Below are 26,622 nucleotides of genomic sequence, written 5' to 3' on the forward strand. Positions count from 1 at the left end.
GGTCGGGAAGGAGAAGAAGACAAGCTCGCTGCCGGAAGGGAAGGAGCTCGCTATCGGAAGGAAAGAGCTTGCTGGACGGTGGCCGGCGAGGTCTGCTGCTCCGGTCGAGCTCGGCTTCAGCGGAGGACCCGTTTGCTCGAAAAGAAACACAGAAAAAGACATAGCTGATTTTTGCTCTGATACCAAGAAGATTAGTGTTTTTATTGATGATTATTACATACAATTGATGATCTATATATAGCCAGATTATACCCCTCCTCTCCACAAATCACGGAGGAAATCACGCACCTTCAATTATGCTCAATCGCACTCACAGGCAGACCTTTCAATTGGTACAAGAGTTTCTGGGTGCTATGAGAGAGGCCGGAGGTCCAAACATAAGGGCTTTGCTTTGCACTGGTGGAGTGGCAAAGAAGTCACAGCAGGACATTGTGAGGAAATGTGTTCATATAGTTGTCGCAACTCCAGGGAGGTTAAAGGATATGCTAAAAAGCAAAATAATGAAGCTTGATAACTGCAGATATCTAACTTTAGATGAGGCCGATAGATTGTTAGATTTAGGCTTTGAGGATGACATAGGAGAAGTTTTCGACTATTTTAAATCACAACGTCAAACACTTCTATTTTCAGCCACAATGCCCATAAAAATTCAGAACTTTGCTACAAGGGCTTTAGTTAAACCTGTGACCGTCAACGTGGGAAGAGCTGGAGCAGCAAATCTTGACGTGATTCAAGAGGTTGATTATGTGAAGCAAGAGGTCAAGGTGGTTTACCTTCTTCAATGTCTGGAAAAGACCGCGCCTCCTGTTCTAATATTCCGCGAAAAGAAAGCCGATGTGGAAGAGATTCATGAATATCTTCTGTTGAAGGGAGTGGAAGCAGTGGCTGTTCATGGAGGGAAGGATCATGAAGAGCGAGAGTATGCCATTTCTTCCTTCAAGTCCGGGAAAAAAGATGTCTTAGTGGCAACTGATGTTGCTTCAAAAGGCCTTGATTTTCCTGATATTCAACACGTCATTAATTATGACATGCCAGCAGAAATTGAAAACTACGTTCACCGGATTGGAAGAACAGGAAGATGTGGCAAGGTTGGAATTGCAACAACGTTCATAAACAAGAACCAAAGTGAGACGACGCTCCTAGATTTGAAGCACCTATTGCAAGAGGCCAAGCAGAAAATTCCACCCATGTTGGCTGAGCTAGATGATCCAATGGAGCATACAAGCGATGAGGTTGAAGGATGTGCTATTTGTGGAGGGCCTGGTCATCGGGTCAGTGATTGTCCGAAACAAGAGCAGCATAAAAGAAGGGTAATGATGAGCTCTAGGATGGATTTATATGGTTCTGGTGGTTACAAAGGGGAAATATGATGTTGTAGAGCCTCCACATAGAGTAATATTTGAAGTTAGTAATGAGATTTTGTCATTTTTAAATTAAATATTTATTGTTTCGATATTGGTTTTTTTTTTTTTCTAGTTCTGCAGTATTTAGGCAAGTTTCTAAAAACACAGACTAGCAGGTTAATTCCCTTCTGCATAATCTAAAATTATGTTTAAGGTCTAAAACAAATTCTGCAATTATTCTTGCCAACTTCTGTACTTTTGATCATCTCACAACATATTAAGTTGCGAGTTCCCTTCAAGAATTAAGCAATGCTGAGAACTGGTTGGATTTTGAACTTACAGTCATTTTGAGTAACACTAGCCTGGTGCATTCTTTGTTCGTTTTTCTCCAAGGCATTTCAGCAAGCACATCGTACGCAAAATGCGCTGACCTGTTACACGTTACGATTGGTATAAAATCCATGGAATTCCTACTGAAATTTGCCTGCTAAGGTTCAAATTGAAAGCTTTCTGCAAACAACAAACATCAGGAGCACACAAATTTAATTTCAATTGAGATGAACTACTGCTACACACCATTTCATTGAAAAAACAGTCATAACTACAGAACTCAGAAGAAAGATAGAAAAAGCATACAGCCGAGAGGATGGAGTCAACTACATAATTAGATGGCGACCATTGGGCAACTTTTCCTTCCCATCTATCTCCCAGGGTTTTCTGGGTTTCAGCTTTAGGCGTGTCCTCACTTAAGTAAGTTTACTTAAACAGATTTTCGACTCGATCATGATTATTTGGCAGGCCAAAACCCAATTTTGTTCCATCAAAACTTCAAGAAACTAGCATTTGCGGATCATAAGTGACCTTTGTTTCCTTCTTGAACCGGGAGAGGGGTCTCCTATACCTTTAAGCAGGCTCTTGCAAACAAAACAGAGAAATTCAACTTGATTATCCATGATTTGAAAACTGTATTAACAGCCTACCTACTCATTCAAGAAATTTAAGACCAGAAAAGTACACCAAAAAGGTCTCAAATATACCGTTGACCAATAAAAGGGTCATGCATTATCTTGATACAATTTCTCATTATTATAATTTTTCACTCTTCACTCGTGCAACATTCTTGCAACACTAATGCAGGCTGCATTCCAGCCAATTGAATGCAAGGGTCATAACTGATTTATTAAATTCATTTAAGTGCTTTCTTAATTTGAGTCTTCTTGTTTTCCCCTAAATAGTTTGGTTTTCTGAAACTTTTTGTATTCTGCAACTGTTTTACTTTCTGTGGATCTGCTTAATGGCTGAAGTTTGTTGGGCTCTCTGAGTTTGATTGTGTTTGTAGTTGTTTGCTTTATTTTAGTCTCAATCCAAAACTGATCTGTGGTTGTAAACTTGTAATTTTGTTCTTGGGAGAATAAAAATCAGTCCATCACCAAAAAAAAAGTCCAAAAAACATTATAAATGTAGACATATTAATAAACTCCGTAGTCAATATTTGAAATCTTTGAAGTTGGCTCTTAATAATACGAAAGGAATAACTTGACTAAGCATAAAATTTTCATCCTCCAATACCATATGTCCAGGAAGGAACATATAGGTAAACCCGGAAAGGACAGGTATGGTTTTCAAAATAGCATTCAACAATCAATACTACAGTGGCACCTAATTGACCAAGAATTATACAATTGAATCTGGTACCTTGCATTTTGTACATTGTTTCGCAACACTTTCGCGTCAGTCAACCACAGAAACCACATCAGCACCTGGAATTTGTTGTGTGTTACTATATATTTAGGAAATGTGTTGATCAAACTTGCCCCTAGACCATTTAACACAATGGAGAAGCCAACAGTTATCCTTTATGGTGTTCTGTTACTCCAGTTCTCCCTTCACTTTGCTACATCCTCAGCCAATTCCAACTTCACTGATCAATCAGCTCTCCTTGCCACACAAACTAAGGTCACCTTTGATCCCACCAAAACTGTCTTGGGTGGTAACTGGACCACTCCCACAAGCTCTTGTAATTGGATTTGGGGTCTTCTGTAGTAAACGTAGGCAAAGGGTCACAGCCCTGACTCTGTCATATATGGTATTCAAAGGCACCATATCATGGCAACCTCTGTTAAACAGCGACAAGCGTGGCCCATGTACCAACTGTACCGATATTGTCCCAACTTAGCCACCTCACAGGTGTTGGGTTTTAATCACAAAAGGCCTCGGTACAATTAGTTATTATCCACTCACTCATAAGCTTTATTTTCTTTGTCACTTTTTAGATGTGTGATCTCTCCTCTCCAACACGCTCCCTCACGTGCAACCTAATTTTTAGGTATGTACGTGACAGATTAACATCCCACATACTGGGACGAAATAAACCAAGGTCCAGTAACCAACGACACTTGGTGACCATCCAATCGGAAACTCTCCGATGGCATGATAATGACACCCATATTTGGCTCATGATAAAGTGGCACCCAATTCGGGCCCACGACAGATTGGAGGTGCGACTAGAGAGGGACCCGCTATGATACCAGGTTAAACAGCGACAAGCGTGGCCCATGGACCAACTGTACCGATACTGTCCCAACTTAGCCACCTCACAGGTGTTGGGTTTTAATCACAAAAGGCCTCGGTACAATTGGTTATTATCCACCCACTTATAAGCTTTATTTTATTTGTCACTTTTTAGATGTGGGATTTCTCCTCTCCAACAACCTCTCCTTCTTAGTCTCACTTGATCTTCGAATTAATAGCTTCAATGGGTTCCTGCCACATGAAATCAGTCATGTACCTATGTTGAGGATACTGGTACTTCAAGATAACCAGTTGGAAGGAAATATCCCTTTCAGCAAACAGGCTTTACGGTTTTACCTAAGGAGTTGGGTCTCTTGCCCAGACTTCAGCAATTATACCTTGGAAAAAACAGTCTCATATCCGGTGAGATTCCTTCATCTATGGGGAACATGTCAACACTTAGAAGACTGAGTCTGGACCAATGTGGCCTCACAGGTTCCTTTCCTTCTGCTCTGTTAAATCTATCTTCTCTAGTTGCTATTTCACTGTATGACAACAACCTTTCGGGAATTCTTCCCATTGATATTTGTGATAATGTTGAATTTTAGAGAGCTATGAGACATGAAATCAGTGGAAATGTAAATGTGTATATTACAGTATGATGATTACAAAGCAGCCAGCTGCATATATAGCAGGCAAGGAAGAAAACTAAAAACAAACAATTATAACCTACTTAGCTATTTAAAACTAGGACCAAGACTAAACACCACAGCTTTTTGACTAATCAATACTAGAAGAAATGGGAAAGGAGATCAGGCTGGAGCTTTTTTACTAATCAAATCATAGGCAGTATTAGAAGAAATGGAAAAAGAGATCAGGCTAGAGGCAGAGGCGTGCAAAGAGAGGAGAGAAATTCAACAATCATTAAATGTACTGAGTTGAACTCATACGACACAAAGAGGTGCAAATGACCACCTCTTGTACAACTGAAAACGACATGAACTAGGAGAAACGGCAACAGCAACTGCAGAGCTGCATTACCTGCATATCAAGACCTGCACTCTTGCATTCCCTCTACATAAATTACTCAACTTCAATACTCCCCCTCAAGCTTGGATCGAGACAAGCTCTTGATCCAAGCTTGGACAACAGTCGATCAAATTGAGCAGAGGGAAGAACTTTTGTAAAAATATCAGCAAGTTGATCACTGGAACGAATATATGCAGTCTGTAAAACCTTTGATTGGACTTGATCACGAACAAAATGATAATCCACCTCAATGTGCTTTGTCCTTTCATGGAAAACAGGATTAGCAACTATATGAATTGCTGATTGGTTATCACAATAGAGGATGATTGAATAATTGCAGGCAATTCCCAAATCACTAAGTAATGATTTTAGCCAAATTAGCTGCCTCTGCCTCTGCGCTGGAACAAGCAACAACATATTGCTTCTTGCTCTTCCAAGTCACTAAGTTACCCCCAACAAAGGTGCAGTAACCAGTAGTGGACCTCCTATCACATTTGCCTGCCCAATCAGAGTCACAATAGCCTTCCAATTTAAGATGATCATGCTTTTTCATAACCAGTCCTCTAGTTGCAGAACTTTTAAGTATCGAAGAATTCTTTTCACCAAATGAAAATGGTGAGCACATGGAGCATGCATAAACTGACTCACAATGCTCACAACATGAGCAATATCAAGTCGAGTAATGGTTAAGTAAATTAACCTTCCAACCAATCTTTGATAATATGCAACATCCGAAAAAGCAGGAGATTCTTCATCAATCTTGAATTGGCTGGGAAGAGAGGATCTAGCTGACTTGCTATCCTTCATATCAGCTTCTTCTAGCACATCTAGAATATATTTTCTTTGATTTATAAACAAACCAGATGGAACACAATCCATTTCAATACCAAGGAAGTATCTAAGCTTTCCAAGATCTTCAATGGAAAAAGATGAATGCAGAGATGATTTGAGAGCTCTGATTTCATCATCATTATCACCTGTAATGATGAGGTCATCAACATATACCACAACAACAAGACGACCATGTTTACCATTTCTGATGAACATTGAAGAATCAGCATGACTCCTCTTAAATCCAACAATAAATAGAACTGAACTGAGCTTGGAATACCATGCTCTAGGAGATTGTTTGAGCCCATAAATAGCTTTATGCAATTTGCATACAACTCCTGGTTCTTTTTCAAGCTCATGTCCAGGAGGCAACCTCATATAGACATCTTCCTCAATATCACCATGTAAAAAAGCATTCTTGACATCCATTTGAAACAAATTCCAGCCACGATTAATTGCAACAGACAACAAGACTCTAACTGTGTTCATCTTAGCAACTGGAGCAAATGTCTCATTGTAATCCACACCGTATTTTTGAGTAAAGCCACGGGAAACTAACCTGGCTTTGCATCTTTCAACAATTCCATAAGAGTGAAATTTGATCTCGTATATCCATCTAGCTCCAACAACTTTTTGACCTTTAGGCAGCTGCAAAATGCTCCATGTTTTGTTGTCATTCAAAGCCGTAAGCTCCTCCTGCATGGCCTTCTTCCAAATAGGTGAGGAAGAAGCTTCTTCAAAAGTTCTTGGTTCTGTGATCTCAATCATCTTAGATAAAAAGGAAAAATGAGAAGCAGACATTTTGCTAGAAATCACAGTGTTACCAAGAGGGTGCTTAAATTCATAGTGAACAAAACCGTCCAGACGAGTTGAAGTTTTCCTAGTCCGACTAGGAAACCTTCTCTGAGGCACGGTGGGTTCAGGGTGAGCATCAACATCCTGAACAACTACATCTTGTCTTGGAGAAGTATCATTTTGATCTGCATCTCTATTGCCAGCATTAGGTTCATCATCATCATCACTTTGGACTAGGGGTGGGCACGGAACGGGATGGGACGGGACGGAGCTCATCCCACGTCCCGTCCCACTCTTTTGAATCGGGACGGGATCGGGACGGGATCGGGACGGGATCGGGACGGGATCGGGACGGGACGAGGGTTTTTAAGAATGCATCCCACTCGGGATTAATCCCGATTGGGACGGGACGGGATCGGGACGGGACGAGACAAATCCCACCTTCCTATAAAATTAAATAAAAACCTATATTTTTACTTTTTCATTAACAAAATAACATTTAATAATGAAATTTTAACCAAAAAAATAAATATTATGTTCAAAATATTATAATTTACCATTATTATTTGAATTGATATAATTTTGGAGTTATTAAGAACATAAATTAGTTTCATTTTGATACAAATATATAAGATTTTTAAAGTTTTCATTAAAGGTGAGACGGGACGGGACGAAGCGGAATAGAAATTATTCATCCCACGTCCCATCCCACTATTATGAAACGGGACGGGATCAGGACGGGACGAACGTTTTTAGACCTCCGTCCCGTCTTGTCCCTATGAATTTCGGGACGGGATCGAGATTTCCGTTTTTTATGCCCACCCCTACTTTGGACTGGACTCCTATTCCCTTCATTATTTTCACCTTGATCTACATAATTCTGCAGAATTGCAGAATTTTGAGTTATAGTCTCAAAGTGCTCCCCCTGAAAATCATCATTGTTGGACTGAAAAAAGAAATTAGACTCATCAAATCTAACATCTCTTGACACATATAATTTTCTTGTTTCAGGACAATAACACTTGTACCCTTTTTGGGAAGAAGAATATCCCAAGAACACACATCTTGCAGCTCTAGGTCCAAGTTTGTCTCTATGGTTATTTTGAATATGCACATAGCAGACACAACCAAAGACTTTTCAAATGATCAATGCTAATTTTTTTGTCCTTCAGAACTTCAAACGGAGACATAAAATTAAAAACCCTGCTAGGTAAACGATTTATGAGATAAGCAGCAATTTGAATTATATGTGACCAGTACTTCTTAGGAACATTTGATTGAATCAGTAGAGCCCTTGTTTTCTCAAGAAGATCTCTATTTTTTCTTTCAGAGACTCCATTTTGTTGTGGTGTGCCAACACAACTTGTTTGATGCAAGATTCCATGAGCACTGAGATAATCTTGCATAATTTTGGATGTGTACTCAGTACCATTGTCTGATCTTAAAATGTTGATTTTTGAAGAAAAATGATTTGAGATTAAATTATGAAAATCTTCAAAGCATTTGACAACTTCAGATTTAGCCTTCAAAAGATAGACAAATGTAGTTCTGGAAAAATCATCAATAAAAGTGACATAAAATTTATAACCATCAAAAGATTGCACCTTTGCAGGTCCCCATACATCAGAATGAACAATCTCAAAAGGTTGAGTTGCTCTAGAACTAGAAACAGGAAATGGTAACCTAGTTGACTTTGATTTGTGACATACTTCACATTCCTGACTAGGTTTACAAGAGTTTGGAAATAAAAACGAAAGAACATGTGAAGATGGATGGGCAAGGCGCATATGCCATAGCTGCTGTTGATTTGAGGACTGAGAATCAACAAGGAGACTCTTCGAAAAACTTGGAGATGTAGAAATGTAGTAAAGGCCATTTAAAGAGAAGCCTTTACCAATCTTCATCAGAGTAACTCGATCCTGTAATATTACATTATGAGTTGAAAAGGTGACTAAACAGTCAAGAAATCGAATAATTTTTCCAACTGATAGTAGCTTGAATGGGAATGAAGGCACATTTACAATTGATGATTTTTTTATGACTAGAGAACAAGGAAATATTTCCTTTTCCCATGATAAGAACTTGTTTTCCATTTGCAACTGAGACATGAGAAGGTTTACTAAATGACACAAAATCATTCAAATCAATAGAATTATTTGACATATGATCAGTGGCACCTGAGTCAACAATCCAAAAATCATGATTCTTGCTAAGTTCCAAAGCAGATGAGATTGCACAAATGATACCTGGAATATCCTCAGATTTGGCTAGATTAGACTCAGCAAGCAAATTTTCCTAGTATAGCAGTGTTGTCTCCATTTCCATTGTTGTCTTGTCTCTGAGCTATGAAATTTGCAAACTCATTAATGATAGAAATAGGATTAGCTGTGAAATTTTCAATACCAGTAGAAACATCACTGCTAGAACGGTTGGCTTTTGGAGTGTAGGTCTTCTTCATCTTCCCTTTATCACTGAAATTTTTTGGCTTAAGCTTAGGGTGCAGAATCCAGCATATTTCATGTTGATGACCAATACATGATCTCCCAATGTTCTCACAATGAGTACACTTCAGATCAGGTCTTCTTCCTCTATAAGGCCTTGGAGTGGCAAAGGCTCGAGATTCAGATGAGCTAGACTCTACACTTCTCACAATTACTTCAGCACACATGACCTTTTTTCTGGTTTCTTCTCTCTGTATGATACTGGAAACTGCTGAGAGTGATGGAAGTGAGGATGACATCAAAACATGACTTCTGAGATCCTCATACTCAGGTCTAAGGCTAGAGAGGAGCTCAAATATCTGATCTTCTTCTTGCCTCTTCACAAGGGTATCATGATCAGTGGTGAAGGGTCTGTACTGGTCAAGCTCATTCCACTTTGCTGTGAGATTACCAAGATGCTGAATGAAGGGGAGATTTCCCTGTTGAAGTTCTACAATCTCTCTTTTCAGCTGGAAGACTCTTGTAGAGTTGTTGAGATCATTGTACATCTTCTTGATTGCAGTCCACATAACAGATGCAGATGATGAAAATTAGAAGATCTTCTGAATCTGAGGCTCCATTGAGTTTATAATCCATGCTCTCACAAGATGATCTTGAGCAAGCCATGCCTCATAATCAGGAGAAGAAGCCACAGGTTTTTTTGCCTTATCACTAAGGAAACTCTGCTTGGATCTGCCTCCAATAGCCAGAGTCATGGCATTTGCCCAAGATATGTAGTTGAATGAATTTAGCAGAGAGGAAGTGAGCCGCAAACTTGTGTTTGGATCAGTGACATCTAATGATTTTGCACTATAAGAAGATGCAGATGTGTTGTTTCCACCAGTCATGACTAGTGGAGAAGGAGGAAATGAATGAATGTATAAGTAGAAGCAGGTCAAAAAATGGATCACTGCTCTAATACCATGTTAAACTTTAGAGAGCTATGAGACATGAAATCAGTGGAAATGTAAATGTGTATATTACAGTTTGATGATTACAAAGCAGCCAGCTGCATATATAGCAGGCAAGGAAGAAAACTAAAAACAAACAATTATAACCTACTTAGCTATTTAAAACTAGGACCAAGACTAAACACCACAGCTTTTTGACTAATCAATACTACAAGAAATGGGAAAGGAGATCAGGTTGGAGCTTTTTGACTAATCAAATCATAGGCAGTACTAGAAGAAATGGAAAAGGAGATCAGGCTAGAGGCAGAGGCGTGCAAGGAGAGGAGGAAAATTCAACAATCATTAAATGCACTGAGTTGAACTCATACGACACAAAGAGGTGCAAACGACCACCTCTTGTACAACTGAGAACGACATGAACTAAGAGAAACGGCAACAACAACTGCAGAGCTGCATTACCTGCATATCAAGACCTACACTCCTGCATTCCCTCTACATAAATTACTCAACTTCAATAGATAATCATTGGCAGAATGTCCAAATCCTTTCTGTTTCTTATAACAAATTCAGTGGTCTAATTCCATCACGGATACATCAATGTTCTGATACAATAAGACCCGAAGGTCTGAGAGGAAAGGAGAGAAATAGAGAGAAGGAGGCAAAATAAACTAGATAATATTTCTTTGATAGTTAGGAATACAAGGCTCTGGGTATATATCCCCAATTGTTCACACTGGCATGTGCCCTGCTCTCATGAAACCTTAACATCTTACTTAATTAACTAACAAACTCTGATTAACATAATTAGGCCAATTCTCATAACAATCCAGCCCCTTAAGATCAAGCTTGCCCACAACCACCATCACTTAGCTACAAAATCTGGAAATCTCCTCAACAACTCATCAGCCTCCTCCCATGTAGCCTCTTATTCGGTTCCTCCAAGCCATTGTACCAACCACTTGGTCACTGGACCATTCCCTTTCTTAAACAAACCTCTCTGCAGGATTTTGGCAGGATACCAACGAGGGTTGTGAGGGTCCAAATTGGGTGGTAAGTGAGCAGTGACAGATACATCATTACCCACCTTCTTTTTTAGAAGTGACACATGGAATACCGAATGTGCTTGGTAGCTTAAGTTTGTATGCTACATCACCAATCTTCTCAGTAATCTGTACGAACCATAGTAGCGTGAAGCTAATTTAGGAACTTCCATCTTTTGCACAGATTGTTGTTTGTACGGTTGTAACTTCAAATACACCCAGTCCCCAACTACAAAGGTCCTCTCAGAATGATGTTTATCATACTGGATCTTCATCCATGCTTGTGCTACTTGCAAGTTTCTCTTCATGATGTTAAGTAATTCATCTCTAGTTCTCAATTTCTCATCTACTATAGCATCAGTTGTGAACCAGGAGTATATGCCATAACTCTTGGAACATCATAGCCACCACTACTAAAATACTTGTCTTGCCACTTGAGCTTGGCAGTTCCTCAATAAAGTCCATGCTTATTTGAGTCCAAGCTTTATCAGGAATTTGATTTAGTTGTAGAAGACCTGGAGGCTTAATTGTCTCATAATGGTTCAGTTGACACACATGACAAGCTGCTATAAACATCTTAATATCTTAGTTCTTGTTATCCTTTTCTCAATTCTCAACACTCCAGCATGCCCTCCTATGAAACCACCATGAAACTCTTGGATTATCTTAGTTCTCCAACCCACTTGAAGAGGAACATAAACCATGTCTTTATACATCAACTGAGACTGCAACATTGAAAAGTTAAAAACACTGAGGGGCAGTATGCAGCTTCTGAATAATTGAACCATCATGAGCGTCTTGAATGCAGGCATCTTGTATATCCAACATATAGCTTTGGATAGGAGCAGAAACACCAGTGTGCATATTCAAACTGGCATATTTTTCCAACAATGACTTATCATGCATCCCACTCACATCAACCCTTGAAAGAGCATCAACTGCTGCATTGTGTCTACCAACTCTATACTTAATTGTATAATCATAACCAGCCAACTTAATCAACCATTTTTGTTATGTAGGAGTAGATATTTTCTGATCCAAAAAGTATTGAATGGTTCTATGGTCTATAATATTAGTGAAATGCTTACGTAATATATAGGGTCTCCATTGTTGAACTGCAAATACCACGGCCATCATCTCTTTGTCATAGACATATAAAGCTACATGCCTAGGAGCTAGGGCCTTACTCAGCAATTGGGTGGCCCTCTTGTGTCAGAAGTGCCTCAATGCCATGACCTGAAGCATCACATTCCACACAAAACTCTTTAGAAAAATCAGGTAAAGCTAGCACTGGAGTGTTCATCAAAGCAAACTTCAATTCCTCAAGAGCTTTTATAGACTCATCAAACCATTTAAATCCCCCAATCTTACACATAGCAGTCAATGGTTTAGCAATATAACCAAAGTTCTTCACATATTTTCTGTAGTAGCCAGCCAACCCTAGAAAACCTCTTAATGCCCTTAGAGTCTTTGGTTGTTCCCACTGTTTAATACATGCAATCTTGGCCGGATCAACAGCAACACCTTCTTTACTTACTACATGACCTAAATACTCCACTGCATTTACCCCAAAACTACACTTGCTCATTTTTATTTTGAATTGATGTTCCTCTAACCTTTTAAACACTTTTTCCAGAATTTCCACATGAGGTTGGCTAGTTGCACTATATATCAATATGTCATCAAAAAACACCAACACTCATTGCCTTAGATAATCCCTTAAGGCATCATTCATGGCTGCTTGAAAGGTTGAAGGGGCATTTGTCAATCCAAATGGCATGACCAAAAATTCATAATGGCCATTGTGTGTCCTGAATGCTGTCTTGCTTACATCTTCTTCACACATCCTTATTTGATGATAACCAGACCTTAAGTCCAATTTGGTAAAGATCTCTGATCCATGGACTTCATCAAGAAGCTCATCTACCACTGGAATTGGGTACTTGTTCTTCACTGTCCCTGCATTGAGTGTCCTATAATCAACACACATTCTCCATGTACCATCCTTTTTCTTGACCAAAAGCACATGAGATGAGAAATGACTTTTACTTGACCTAATTACCCCATTGTCTAATAACTCTTGCATTATCTTCTCAATTTCTGTCTTTTAAAAATGAGGGTATCGATAAGGTCTGACATTGATTGGTGCAGTTTGTGGTTCCAGCTCAATTATGTGATCATGCACTCTCTCTGGAGGTAGAGAAGTTGGGGCGGTGAACAAATCAACATACTTATTTAGCAAGCTTTGTATTTCTGGTTTAATAGAAGGTGGTACCACAGTGACTTCCTTGGTTGCAAGGTCCTCTTTAGGCTGCACATGAACTAGAATTGCCTCTCTCTCTCTCTCTCTCTCTCTCTTTCTTTCTTGTTTGAGCAACTTGCTCATTCCCTTGCAACTCACGGCTGTAGACTTAACTACAGTCTCTCATTGCAATAGGTACTATTGTTGGTTTCTCCAAAAACTTATTTTCATGGTTCTAAAATTCCACATTATGTCATGTCCTCAGCCAACTTGCACCCAACACCACTTGACAACCAGTTAGAGGCAAAATGTAATAATCACCAAGAAAATCATACCCTTGCAGATGTAAACCAGCAGTGACCTTTCCAGTAGTTTGAGTAAAAACTCCACTTGCTAAACGCACCTTGAGGGTGCAAACTTGTGCACAATGAGTTTTTTATTTTTAAGCAACTGAGGGCTCATGAAGTTATGAGTAGCACCTGAGTCGATTAAAACATGAACCATCTTCCCATTGAATAACCCTTTGAGCTGCATAGTAGATGCACTTGAATCTGAGTCACTCATGGATTGTTGTTGAATCAAGGGTTCCTCAACATTTGTGATTGGTGGCACTTCCAACTCAATAGTTTGAGCATTGTTCTCTTCTCCTTCCACTTCATCATCATTTGGAACAATTTCCATACTCATTAACTCTCATTTTTTTCTACAATTGTGATTTTTGTGATAAGGTTGTTTACACCAGTAACCCAGCCAAAATACTCCTCCACGTGTAAGACGCTCCACCCTTAGCCTCCATAAAAGAATTATTAGGAAAAAAATTGGCTTTCCACACTTTCGTAACAATAGAGTCGGGCTGCGTGAGAAGACGCCATCCTTGTTTTGCTAGCAGAGCCAGATTAAATATACGCATGTAACGGAAACCCATACCACCCTGATTCTTGGGGAGACAAAGCTTGTCCCAAGACAACCAATGCATCTACGCCTAACATCATCATCACCCCACCAAAACCGAGTCATCAAGCTATGCATTTCATCACACAAAAATTTGTGGAGCTCAAAACAACTCATCACATAAGACGGAATAGCTAGAGCCACAATCTTGATAAGAATCTCTTTACCTGCTAAACTCAGAGTTTTCTCCCTCCAACCTTGAGTTTGAATTCTGACCTTCTCCCCCAAATACCCAAACACCGCCTGCTTTGAATAACTTATCTCCATAGGCAAGCCCAAATTTTTTTCATGCTTTTCAACCCTCTCAACCCCTTGAATAGCAGCAATGCCCTCTTACATCAAAATATGAACATTCTTACTAAAGGAGATAGAACGCTTTTCATAATTAACTTGTTGGCCTGATGCCAACTCATATTCGCTCAAAATTGACTTCACCGCTTCCACTTCTAATCTGCCAGCTTTAAAGAAAATAAAAGAGTCATCGGCAAAAAATAAGTGGGAAATACTCGGAGCCATCTGACAGACACTAACACCTTTACATTTTTCCATATGCTCCGCATGCAGGATACATCGAGACAACACCTCCGCACATAACAAAAACAAATATGGAGATATGGAATCCCCTTGCTGTAAACCTCGCTACGGACTAATATGCCTCTAGGAACCTCATTAATAATAATCGAATACGATACCGTCCAAACACATAACATAATCCTCTGCACCCATTGAACTGTAAAACCCATACGAAGCATCACCTCTTCTAGAAACCACCAGTCCACTCTATCATAAGCCTTACTCATGTCAAGTTTAAGAGCACCATACCCAACATTCCCACTCCTCATGTTCTTTAAAAAAATGAGCAACCTTAAAAACCAGAAGGGAATTATCAGATATCAACCGACCCGGCACAAAAGCACTTTGAAAAAGAGAAATCAAAGAAGCCAACACAGGTTTCAACCGATTGGCAAGGCATTTCGACCCAATCTTATAAACCACATTACATAGACTAATCGACCTCAACTGTGTAACATACTGCGGGGTGTCAACTTTAGGAATTAGGGTCACAAACGTTTTATTTATTAAACGTAAATTATCCTCCGAGCTCAAGAAATTTTTAACAGCCTCTGAAACATCATCACCCACCACATCCCAAAAGTTCTGATAAAAACTAGGAGAAAAACCATTCGGCCCGGGGGACTTAGAAGGATGCATTGCCTTGAGAGCAGCCCAAATTTCTAACTTCTCAAAAGGCCTAAGTAGGGCTCGTCAACGGGCCGGGCCGGGCCTTAATAAATTTAAATAAGTGGCGGGCCGGGCCGGACCGGGTATTTTCAAAAATACGAAGATCCAAGCCCGCCCACCTAAGGCGGGCCGGGCCGGGCCTTGCGGGCTTTTACGGGCCGGGCCTTACGGGCTTGTATTAGAAAAATAATATAATACTCTAATTTAAGGGTTTGAAACAATAAAAGAATTGTTAGAAAACAATCTAAAACAAAAGTCACAAATAAATTCTAGTTTCGAAATATTGTCGATCGACACCAATAGATGTGATCGATATATATATTTAGGGACCGTGTAAAAATTTCATCCAATTCGGACCTCGTTTAACCGTCGGAATTTTCGTTCAACAAAAAAAAGTGGCGTTTTCACATAATAAAATCTCATTGACCGGGGCTTTACCAAATAGATTTCTTCAGTTCGACCGCACACAATAGGTAATAAAAATTAGGTGATTTCAAATATGTAAACAAATTTCCACATTCGCATCTTGGTAATTGGTCCTCCCTTAGGGCATATTAGTGTTGTTTTTGGTTTACCGGAAATTCCGATGGTTAAACGAGTTCTGAATTGCATGAAATTTTAAAATGATCATTAAATATATATATTGATCACATCGGATAGTGTCGATCGATTCCGAGAAGTTTCCTTCATATAGTTGCTTCATAATGTGATAGTTTTATTATAAACCTAATATAAGGTTATAATACATTAGTGGACACTTCGGCGATCGACAACTCAAATTCAAAATATGGTTGATCGACACCAGTAGATGTAATCGGTATATATATTTAGGGAACCCGTAAAAATTTCGTCCGTTTTGGACATGGTTTGACCGTTCGTACCAACGGTCAACTAAAAAAGAAGCGTTTTGACATATTTAAACCTCATTGACTGGGGCTTTGCCAAATAGATTTCTTCAGTTCGACCGCGCACGATAGGTAACAAAAATTAGGTGATTTCAAATATGTAAACAAATTTCAACATTCGCATCTTTGTAATTGGTCCCCCCTTATGGCATATTAGTGGTGTTTTTGGTTTACCGGAAATTCCGACGGTTAAACGAGGTCCGAATTGCATGAAATTTTAAAATGATCATTAAATATATATATTGATCACATCGGATGGTGTCGATCGATTCCGAGAAGTTTTCTTCATATAGTCGCTTCATAATGTGATAGTTTTATTATAAACCTAATATAAGGTTATAATACATTAGTGGACACTTCGGCGATCGACAACTCAAATTCAAAATATAGTCGATCGACACCAGTAGATGTGATCGGTATATATATTTAGGGAACCCGTAAAAATTTCGTCCGTTTTGGACATGGTTTGACCGTTCGTACAAACGTTCAACTAAAAAAGAGGCGTTTTGACATATTTAAACCTCATTGACCGGGGCTTTGCCAACTAGATTTCTTCAGTTCGACCGTGCACGATAGGTAAAAAAAATTAGGTGATTTCAAATATGTAAACAAATTTCCACATTCGCATCTTAGTAATTGGTCCCCCCTTAGGGCATATTAGTGTTGTTTTTGATTTACCGGAAATTCCGACGGTTAAACGAGGTCTGAATTGCATGAAATTTTAAAATGATCATTAAATATATATATTTATCACATCGGATGGTGTCGATCGATTCCGAAAAGTTTCCTTCATATAGTCGCTTCATAATGTGATAGTTTTATTATAAACCTAATATAAGGTTATAATACATTTGTGGACACTTCGGCGATCGACAACTCAAATTCAAAATATGGTCGATCGACACCAGTAGATGTGATCGGTATATATATTTAGGGAACCCGTAAAAATTTCGTCCGTTTTGGACATGGTTTGACCGTTCGTACCAACGGTCAACTAAAAAAGAGGTGTTTTGACATATTTAAACCTCATTGACCGGGACTTTGCCAAATAGATTTATTCAGTTCGACCGCGCACCATAGGTAACAAAAATTAGGTGATTTGATATATGTAAACGGCTTTCAGCATTCACATATTTGTAATAGGTCATCCCTTAGGGCATAATAGTGGTGTTTTCGATTTACCAAAAATTCCGACGGTCAAACGAAGTCCGAATTGGATGAAATTTTTACAGGGTCACTAAATATATATACCAATCACATCGGCTGGTCTCGATCGATCCTGAAAAGTTTCTTTCATATAGTCGCTTCATAATGCGTTAGTTTTAATATAAACCTAATATAAAGGGTATGATACATTAGTTGACGCTTCGGCGATCAATAAATCTAGTTCGAAATATGGTCGATCGACACCAGTAGATGTGATCGGTATATATATTTAGGGAACCCGTAAAAATTTCGTCCGTTTTAGATATTGTTTGACCGTCCGTACCTACGGTTAACAAAGAAAAATGCGTTTTGACATATTAAAATCCTCTTTGACCGGGGATTTGCCAAATTGGTTTCCTTGGTGCGACCACACACAATCGGTGACAAAAATTAGGTGATTTCAGATATGCAAACGATTTTTGGTGTTCGCATTTTGGTAATGGGTCTTCCCTTATGACATATTAGTGTTGTTTTCGGTTTACCGGAAATTCCGATGGTCAAACGAGTTCCGAATTGGATGAAACTTTTACAGGGTCACTAAATATATATACCGATCATATATACTGGTGTCGATCGATCCCAAGAAGTTTTCTTAATATAGTTGCTTCATAATGCAATAGTTTTATTCTAAACCTAATAAAATATGTATGTATAATATTTTATTATTTAGCGGGCTTTTACGGGCCGGGCCGGGTTTCACACCTCTAATTTAAGCCCGGCCCTCTACCCACGGAAGCGGGCTTTGGCGGGCTTTCTCACGGGCCGGGCCGGGTAAAAGCCCGTCGGGCTTGCGGGCCTCCGCGGGCTTTTCGGATCCGCGGGCTAAATGATGAGGCCTAGGCCTAAGCAGTGCTGCATTTACCTCCTCTGACACCCCCACACTGAACGCCATCCAAAATACTCCCCTCATACGGAGCCCGATAAGAAGCAAAAAGATCATTATAGTACTGCAAAATAATGTCTTCAATCTCACCCTCCTATGTGCACCAAGTCCCCTGGTCATTGAACAAACCATTAATTATATTCTTCTTTCTCCTGGTCTTAGTGCGTTGATGGAAGAATTTAGTGTTCAGGTCACCATCTCGAAGCCAAAAAACGGTGGCTCGCTGCCTCCAAAAGACTTGCTCTTTCTGCAAAAGGTCATTCAACTGTGCCAGTAAAACCTCACGCTCCGGAGGCCAACATGCCGAAGGAGTTCATCAAAACACAGCCAATTGGCCCTTAATCTTCTCAATATCTTTTTTCATGCAACTGAACTTCTCATGACTCCATGTTTCTAACGCCACCCTTGTCCTATCCAGCTTCTCCTTCAAACTTTTGCAAGGGTCCCCACCACTAGTTGATTCCCATGAAGATGAAATAACATCTCTGCACCCCTCTTCCAAAAGCCACCCCTCCTCAAATCTAAATCCTTTCTTTTTCTTTTTCCTTTTTCTCTTTGTCTCTCTAACCTCTAGTATAATGGGCACATGGTCTGGAGAGCACGGATCCAGGTGCCGAACACGTGACGCCGGAAATCGGTCACTCCAACTTAAAGTCCCTGTGAACCAGTCTAATCTCACTTTCACCACCTCCCCTCCCTTTTTACCACTCCATGTAAACCTCGAACCCACAAACTTAACATCCAACAGACCACAAAAATCTAAAGCTTCCTTCATCTCACCATTTGCCTCATACCCCTCAGAGCTCCACCAAGCTTGTCCTCCCTCAGGCAAATCTCATTATAGTCACCACCAACTACCCATGGAAAATTGCCATGCATACTCAGAGTACGTAACAAGTTCCAAGTCTTCATCCTATCCACTGCCCTAGGGAACCCATAGAGACCTGTAAATCTCCACCTCCCCGGATCATCCACATTTCCCACCACCACATCAATATAATTATCCGAGAAGGATTGAATGTGAACATTAACATCGTCATTCCAAAGCAAACACAAACCACCCCTTCTACCTACACATTTACCCTTCCTTTTTGGAGTGAACTTACAATCGACATTAACCGCATTCTTCCACCCAAGCTCACGTCGTACACTCTCCATCTCCTCTTTTTTACAGCGAGTTTCACTAAGAAAGATCAACGTGGGAATGTTTAGGGATACTATCCCTTTTAGCCCTTCAACTGTCCAGGAGTTCCCAATCCCCTGACAGTTCCAACATAAGACATTCATTGCTCGTGATGGGTCGTAACCGGACACATCACGGTAGAACATTCAAGAGTATGTCCATTACTCGTAGCCACAGTCAGAGAAGGAACAACCGAAAATCCCGAAGCCACCACTACACTCTCACACCCACAAACCTCCGTAGGACTCGAAACCTCCCCATCAATGACAATCCCATTCAACTCGGGTGACTTCTCGGCCTTTAGAAAACTCCCTAAAGCATCAACGAGCGCCCCCCCACCAGATTCCACATTAACTAGACTAACCGGGGAACCCGGCACAAAATCAGTTTTTAATTGTTCCAATAAAAGCATCCCTAAATTGGGCACTGATTGCATCCAAATTCCACCATGTGTTATTGGGATAGTCCTGATTGCATTTACCTCCTCCACAATACCAATCTGATTCAAGGCATCCAAATTCCAACAATGATTATTATTCAATAGCTCAGACACTTTCATAGGCATGTATAAACCATTATTGTAGCTTACACGAAACTCATGCAATTTAGGGACCTTCGGCAACAAATAGAAATAAATATGGTGAAATAGGATCTCCTTGTCTAAGTCCCCACTTGGGCCTAATTTTCCCAAACGGACTACCATGAAGAAGGATTGAATAGGTAACCGCTTTAACACAATCCATGACCAGCAAAATAAAATGTTGAGGGAATCCCATAACCTCTATCATTCTCCTCAAATATTTCCATTCAACACGATCATACGCTTTTGCCATATCTAACTTCAAAGCTATCTTGTGCCGACTTTTCCACTCTACTCTTCAAGTTGTGAATCACCTCAAACACAGCAATAATATTATCATGGATCGCTCTATGAGGAATGAATGCACTTTAACAATCCGAAATTACATCAGAAAGCACTTCCTTTAACCGGTTTCTTTGACACAAGCTTGTACAAAACATTGCACAAACTTATAGGCCTATACTCAGTCACCTTCTTTGGATCATCAATCTTCAGAACAAGATCGATGAGAGTATGATTATACTCTCTCACAGAAGCACCATTATTAAGAACCAATAAACATTTGCTAACCACTTCCATCCCGACTGTAGACCAGTACTTTCGAAAAAATAACGGAGGCAAACTATCTGAACCAGATAACTTAGTTGCACCCATACCTTTCAAAGCTATCTCAATTTCATCCCTCATAAAAGGCCTCAACAAAAACTGAATATTGGCATCAGAAACTCTACTGGTCACCCCACTAAAGAACTCAAAAGTAAAAGAACCTCCCTCAGAAGAAAAAGGTTCTTTAAAATATAGAACAAATTCAAAGCCAATATCATCCTTTTTTTTTATTCTCCACCGATTATCTGCTCCTAAAATCCCCTCCATCTTGTTGATTCTCCCTCTCTGCTTAGCAAAGTTGTGGAAAAATTTAGTATTCCGATCACCATGATCAAACTAATTAATTCTGGATCTCTGCCTCCACATAATTTCCTCATTCTCTAAGAAAGCATCAAGCTAGTCTCCAACCTCTTTTCTTTTCTCCATAATCTCTACAATATTATTTTCACGTTGAAGGTCCTCGAGGGAATCTCTAAACTCTTTTACCGTCTTTCTAACACTCCCAAACTTTTCTTTACTCCAAAACTTCAACTTCTCCCCCACCCTCCTAGGAGCACACTATCATTAAGAGAAGCCTTCCATGACTGCTTAACCACACTATCACATTCCTCTTCATGTAACCACATCTCCTCGAAGAGAAATCTTCGAGGCCTTCGCTGCCAATTTACTCGACCTTCATCCGGAGCATCATTTTCAATGAGAATAGGTTGGTGATCAGACACCATGGTGACCAAATGATGGCTTAAAAAGCCACCACATTGCTGAATGAGAGTTAAGTTACCAAAACCCCGATCCAACCTCTCTTTGACATTATCATCACCCGTTCTTCTATTATCCCAAGTAAAAGGATAGCCAGTATAGTTAAACTCATACAAACCACGATCATCCACCGCCACACGAAAGTTATCAATTTGTCTTTGAGGTCGCAGAGCAGCACCAGTTTTCTCCTCCGCACAAAGAATTTCATTACAGTCACCGCATAATAACCAAGGACCTTGACACTCCCCAGCCAAAGATCTCATCAATGCCCAATTTAAGTGACGCTGATTCGTTTTAGCCTCGCCATTTAAACCCGTAACCCTGCAAACATACCCATCCTCCCAGGTCACCATCCCATCAATGTGAGATAAATTAGATGAACGATAGTTTACGACAACATTATTCCTCCATAGCATACATAGACCCTCTGAAATAACTTATATTCACCTCCTTCCATCCCACCAAGAGGATTTCATCCATCTTAAGACACTTCTTTAATCTACTCATGCGATACTTAGTCATCTTAGTCTCTATGAGAAAAACTAAATCAGGTTTATGTAAATGGATGAAATCACTGAAGTCTCTGAATGTCCGGGATCCCTTCATCCCTAAGATGTTCCAGCTAAAAATCCTCATTGCTAGTGATGGGGCAGCACTGCTACTCCCATCACTTTAGGGACGTTGTCACACATTACCTCATTAGATTTATGATTTTTCTTCTCTATGAAGGATCCCTTCCGTAATACCCTGTACTTTTCCAACACTTTGATGTTAAACTATACGTCGTCATGAGTGCGGAAATATTTTTGTAATACTTTTATGTCACTCTATTTATTTAAAATTTTCAAAGTACTTACGATTCTAAGTTATTTTCTGAAAACCTCTTTTTACTTACTAAATTTTCTAACCATTGGATCTCTCTTCTTTTCTTTCACCAAATATGGGCCGTTGGTGAGCTTCTCAAAATAAGCCCAAAAATCAGTCCAGCTCAATCACTCTTCTCCCTTCCTTTTCTGTGTGAGACCACACCTCTCTATCTTCATAAAAACTCCACCGCTCCCCACCTTCACCACCGTCCTCTGCCGTTGTTTGGCGAGACCAAACAACATGCAATCACTCCATCTTCTTCCTCTTGTCTTCCTCTACACATCTATGCCCATTAATCATCAACTCAGCCCAAGCTACTAATTGGACAAAAAAAAGCATCAACCTTGAACCTCCATCGAATCTGACTTGGAATTTAGACTCCGGCAGCTTCTCTGATTTCTTCTAGGTAAGTTTGGATCTATTCCTTGAAAACCTAACTATGTTCATCCTTCAATTTCATGGATTGAATCCTAATTCCTCTTTCCTCTCTTCTTTTCAATCCGAAAGGTGAGGCGAGTTTGGGGGCAACCCAGAGACTTATGGGAAGTAGCAGAAGGCGACATGATATGGAGCTGCAGCTGTGGTGACGTGAGTGTGAGGCAGAGAGGAACCGCAACAACACCGAAGCGATTTTCTTTTCGATTGAGGTAGCAGGCCTTCCCTTTTTGATTTCTGAATTCGAGTTGGTAATTGTAGAGCTGTTATGTAGCTTGAATTGGTATTGCATGTTGATTTTGGAACTAATCGGAGTTGAATTCTCCATTTTACCGATCAGTGATGAAGGGGTAAATCCCTAGGTTCTTACCATTACATATTAACCTTTTACAGTTTTACAGTCAATGTGAAATGACCCGTTTGCCCTCAACAGAAATAACCTTTTTACTGTGAACTGTTTTACATAAATAACTTTTTTTACGGTTTAATAAATTACTTATACTGTTTTACTTTTAACCTTGAGTTATTTTTAGTAAAACCTAACTTTAAACTATGGCGACAAATAACGTAACGTCATGTTACGATTAAACGTTAGTTCCGAATTCCGCCCAGTTTGGAAATCGAGAACTTGTTAATTTTAGAAATGTGTCAGAAATATATTAATAGCCCTCCCGTTGTGATATCGAATGCTATCGAATTTCTGATAGTTATTTAATATCACACGGACATTAAGTTTGATAATTCTTGAGTTTCTCGGGTTTTGATCGACTTTGGTCAATTCGGTCAACTCGGTCAAATTCCTGATCAACCTAGGAATGACTTGGTTCTCCTAGTCCATCTAGGAGAAGGACAATTCGACCAAGATAATCGTCACGTTTTCATATTCGAGTCGTTTAAACGACTAACCCTTTTATCAAACGAAATTCAGGACTTCATCGCTATTGGAGCACATGGATCGAAGTACGAAACGTGGACTTTGACGCTGCTATATCACGTAAGGGGAGCCACCCGTTAGGGTGAGCCGCTCTCTTTCGGGTCAGTCTTTTCTAATTCGTGTAATGCTCTATTTGTTTCTATTTCTTGTGTTTTATGCCTATGTCCGCATTTTAGTCTCTGCCTTAAGATTTACATAATTCATATTTACTATTTTACCAAGGCTAGACTTCATTCTTATATTATATTTCCTAAGTAGACTTTAGAGTGAATGCGAACCTAGAAATATGGACACTCTCTGTGTCGATAACCGTAAACTTCCGGAGAGGTAATGCCCTGTTATCATTCTACATTGCGCACTCTATTTTACTTTAGGGTATTGTCTTAAATGGACACTCTCGCTCACTTATTGTTATTATTAGCAATAAGCGTAGTTGGTCTCGACTTAAGGGGTGACACTATTCCCTCCTAGTCGCTAGGCTTGGTCACCAGATTACTAAAATTCCGCGGATTATTATTCTCAAAATATTCTATCTATTTTGGTGTTAGTATTTTTGCATATGGGTTTCTGCCAAAAGCAAAACCTTCTTAGTTTCTATCTTTTATTGTTTTACTTGAGCGCTCTAAATATGTTTTACATATATGAGCATTGCCACCTTTTCTAGTTTTCAAACCTATTTTGGTTGAGTTCGGCCATTTCCGGGTTAGCGAGGACGAGTGTTCACCCTTACATTTTCAGGTACCTTAGTTCGAACTTAGAGGAGCCGATCTACAAGTTAGACGTGGCAGCATATAGCATTCCTTGTTCAACATTCATGGTTCATTGATCGAGTTCACCTCCGAGGAGTTATTTGTTTGCTCGATGGTATAATTGTTTTCTTTGATCTCCGAACTGTTATAATAATTTGTTGGGTTGCATCCTTGTTTCTGAGACTTAAGTTCTATTTTCTTATATCCTTAAGTCTCATGCCACCTTCCATAAATTTTAAAATGGGTTGTTTGTTTGTAAATTGTCAACTCATTTCCATCTACACTGTTCAAGCTATTTAATTATTTCATTTCAGCCTTGCGGGTTCGGGTTAGTAAGTGGTCAACACGTCTATCCAACGTGTTGGTTATTTGCTAATTCGGATTCACGGCGGTTATTCGGGTCTTGAAACGGCCCCGGGATGTGACACCTTCTTTTTCTTAACCAACTGCTTCTAAATTAGTTGGTCCAATTTCGATTTAAGAAACCGAAGCGTTAGCTTTGAGAGAAGGCTCACATACGACCATCTGGAATCACTTTTCACATTGTGTGCATATTCGAGCCCTGTAGTGAGATATAAAGCACTTAACTACTCATTCACTCCATGTGGTTCCACTCTCTTCCCCTCTATGTCTCCCCAACATTCTAGTTAGATCAATAAGGACAAAATTAACCAAAACATATGAGCGAGAAAAAAAAAGCCACACATATGAGCGAGAAACAATGTCACTATACCAATTGGTAGCGAGGCCTAACAACATAATTCTCAACACCAATTGCAATGAGCTCCCATGGTCAATTATGATAATCTGATTCAAAAGCCGTTTGACCTCTTTATTGGTTCAGTTTTTTGACGATTTTGGGTTTATCATCAATAGAGTGAACTCATTTCCAATACTATCCGAGGCTGATCTCTTAGACGAGCACCTACACTCTGATTACTTAACATAAGAGGTGAAGTTAATTAATTTTCATACATGCCTGCACACTGATTGTTGATTATAAGAGTATCTCCAACAGTGTCTCCATATTTTCTCTGAAAATAGAGAAGTAAATTTCAAAATCTCCAAAAAATCTAAGCTCCAACAGTGTTTTCATTTTGAGATTTTTGCATTTAATACAAGTGAATAAACTATTATATATTTATAACCATAAATTATTTCATATTTTTAATTTGCTAATTTGGAATAAATTATATATTTAAAATTTTGATTATTTTGATTGATTGTTATTGAAACTTGAGTTATTGGAGAAAGTGTAGGATTTAATATTTGGTTATGCAAAACTTTTGCCAAATCCTGTAAATATAGATATTTATCTCTTTTCTTTCATCTCTTTCTCTATTTTGGTGAATCAGATGGAGAACCTGTTGTAGTCAAAATTGAGCAATCTTTCTTCAAAATCTCATTTTCTCTAAAATGCATAATCTGTTGGAGATTCTTGTATAAATTCTCTATTATAAAAGAGAAAATCACAAATTTCTATAAAAAAGTCACAAACTCCAACAGTTCTTATATTTTATTTGACAAACTTAAATACATTTATGTATAATTTGGTGAATATATGGAAATATTATATATTTGTTCAAACTAAAAAAAATTAAAGTTTTGATTTTATTAACTTTTTTCCTTTTTTAGGTAGAGAGAGTGAATTTTAAAAGCAATTAATAAAGTTTAAAGATAGATTTTCATTCTCTCTCTTTCCACTTTTTCTATAATAGAGGATGTTATATGAGCTATTGAAGCAAAAATATGGTGTTTTTCCTCTATAATAGAGATAATTTAAGTTTTACAATAGTTGTTAGAGATGCTCTAAGAGCCTTAAGAGGTCAAGTTTATTAATTTTCATGCACATTGTTTGCTAAACCTTTTTTAAATCGTATGTGTGAACTTCATTTTAAAAGACCAATTACTTCTTGCCTCGTTAGATGTGTTTTGCGGCCTAGTTCTCCAAAGTAGTCAAAAGTGGCGAAGGGATGGGCAACAATGTTATGTTGGTCATCAGAACCATTACTGACCAGCATGATAGGCCTTGTTAGGATGCTTTTAGGATACCGCTGCCAATTTAAAACGAGGATGTAAAAAAACATTAAAAGCCACATTTGTAAAAGTAAAATAGCATGTGACTAGTTTACTCATTTCA

The 26,622-nt window shown here is 39.1% G+C and overlaps 1 protein-coding gene and 1 long non-coding RNA gene across 2 annotated transcripts; both read left to right on the forward strand.

The window, feature by feature from the left end:
* The first annotated feature begins 296 nt into the window (after positions 1 to 296).
* LOC126792114 (DEAD-box ATP-dependent RNA helicase 35-like) lies at positions 297 to 1,370 on the forward strand. The gene has a single exon (XM_050518602.1). The coding sequence runs from the start codon at positions 297 to 299 to the stop codon at positions 1,368 to 1,370; it is 1,074 nt and encodes a 357-aa protein (XP_050374559.1).
* Positions 1,371 to 22,529: 21,159 nt separating this feature from the next.
* Positions 22,530 to 24,752, forward strand: LOC126792832 (uncharacterized). The gene is made up of 4 exons (XR_007671951.1): positions 22,530 to 22,770; positions 22,872 to 23,011; positions 23,728 to 23,834; positions 24,472 to 24,752. It is a non-coding gene; the product is annotated as an uncharacterized LOC126792832 (long non-coding RNA).
* Positions 24,753 to 26,622: the final 1,870 nt, after the last annotated feature.

Source organism: Argentina anserina, chromosome 4 (assembly GCF_933775445.1).
Source record: "Argentina anserina chromosome 4, drPotAnse1.1, whole genome shotgun sequence".
Taxonomy (NCBI): domain Eukaryota; kingdom Viridiplantae; phylum Streptophyta; class Magnoliopsida; order Rosales; family Rosaceae; genus Argentina; species Argentina anserina.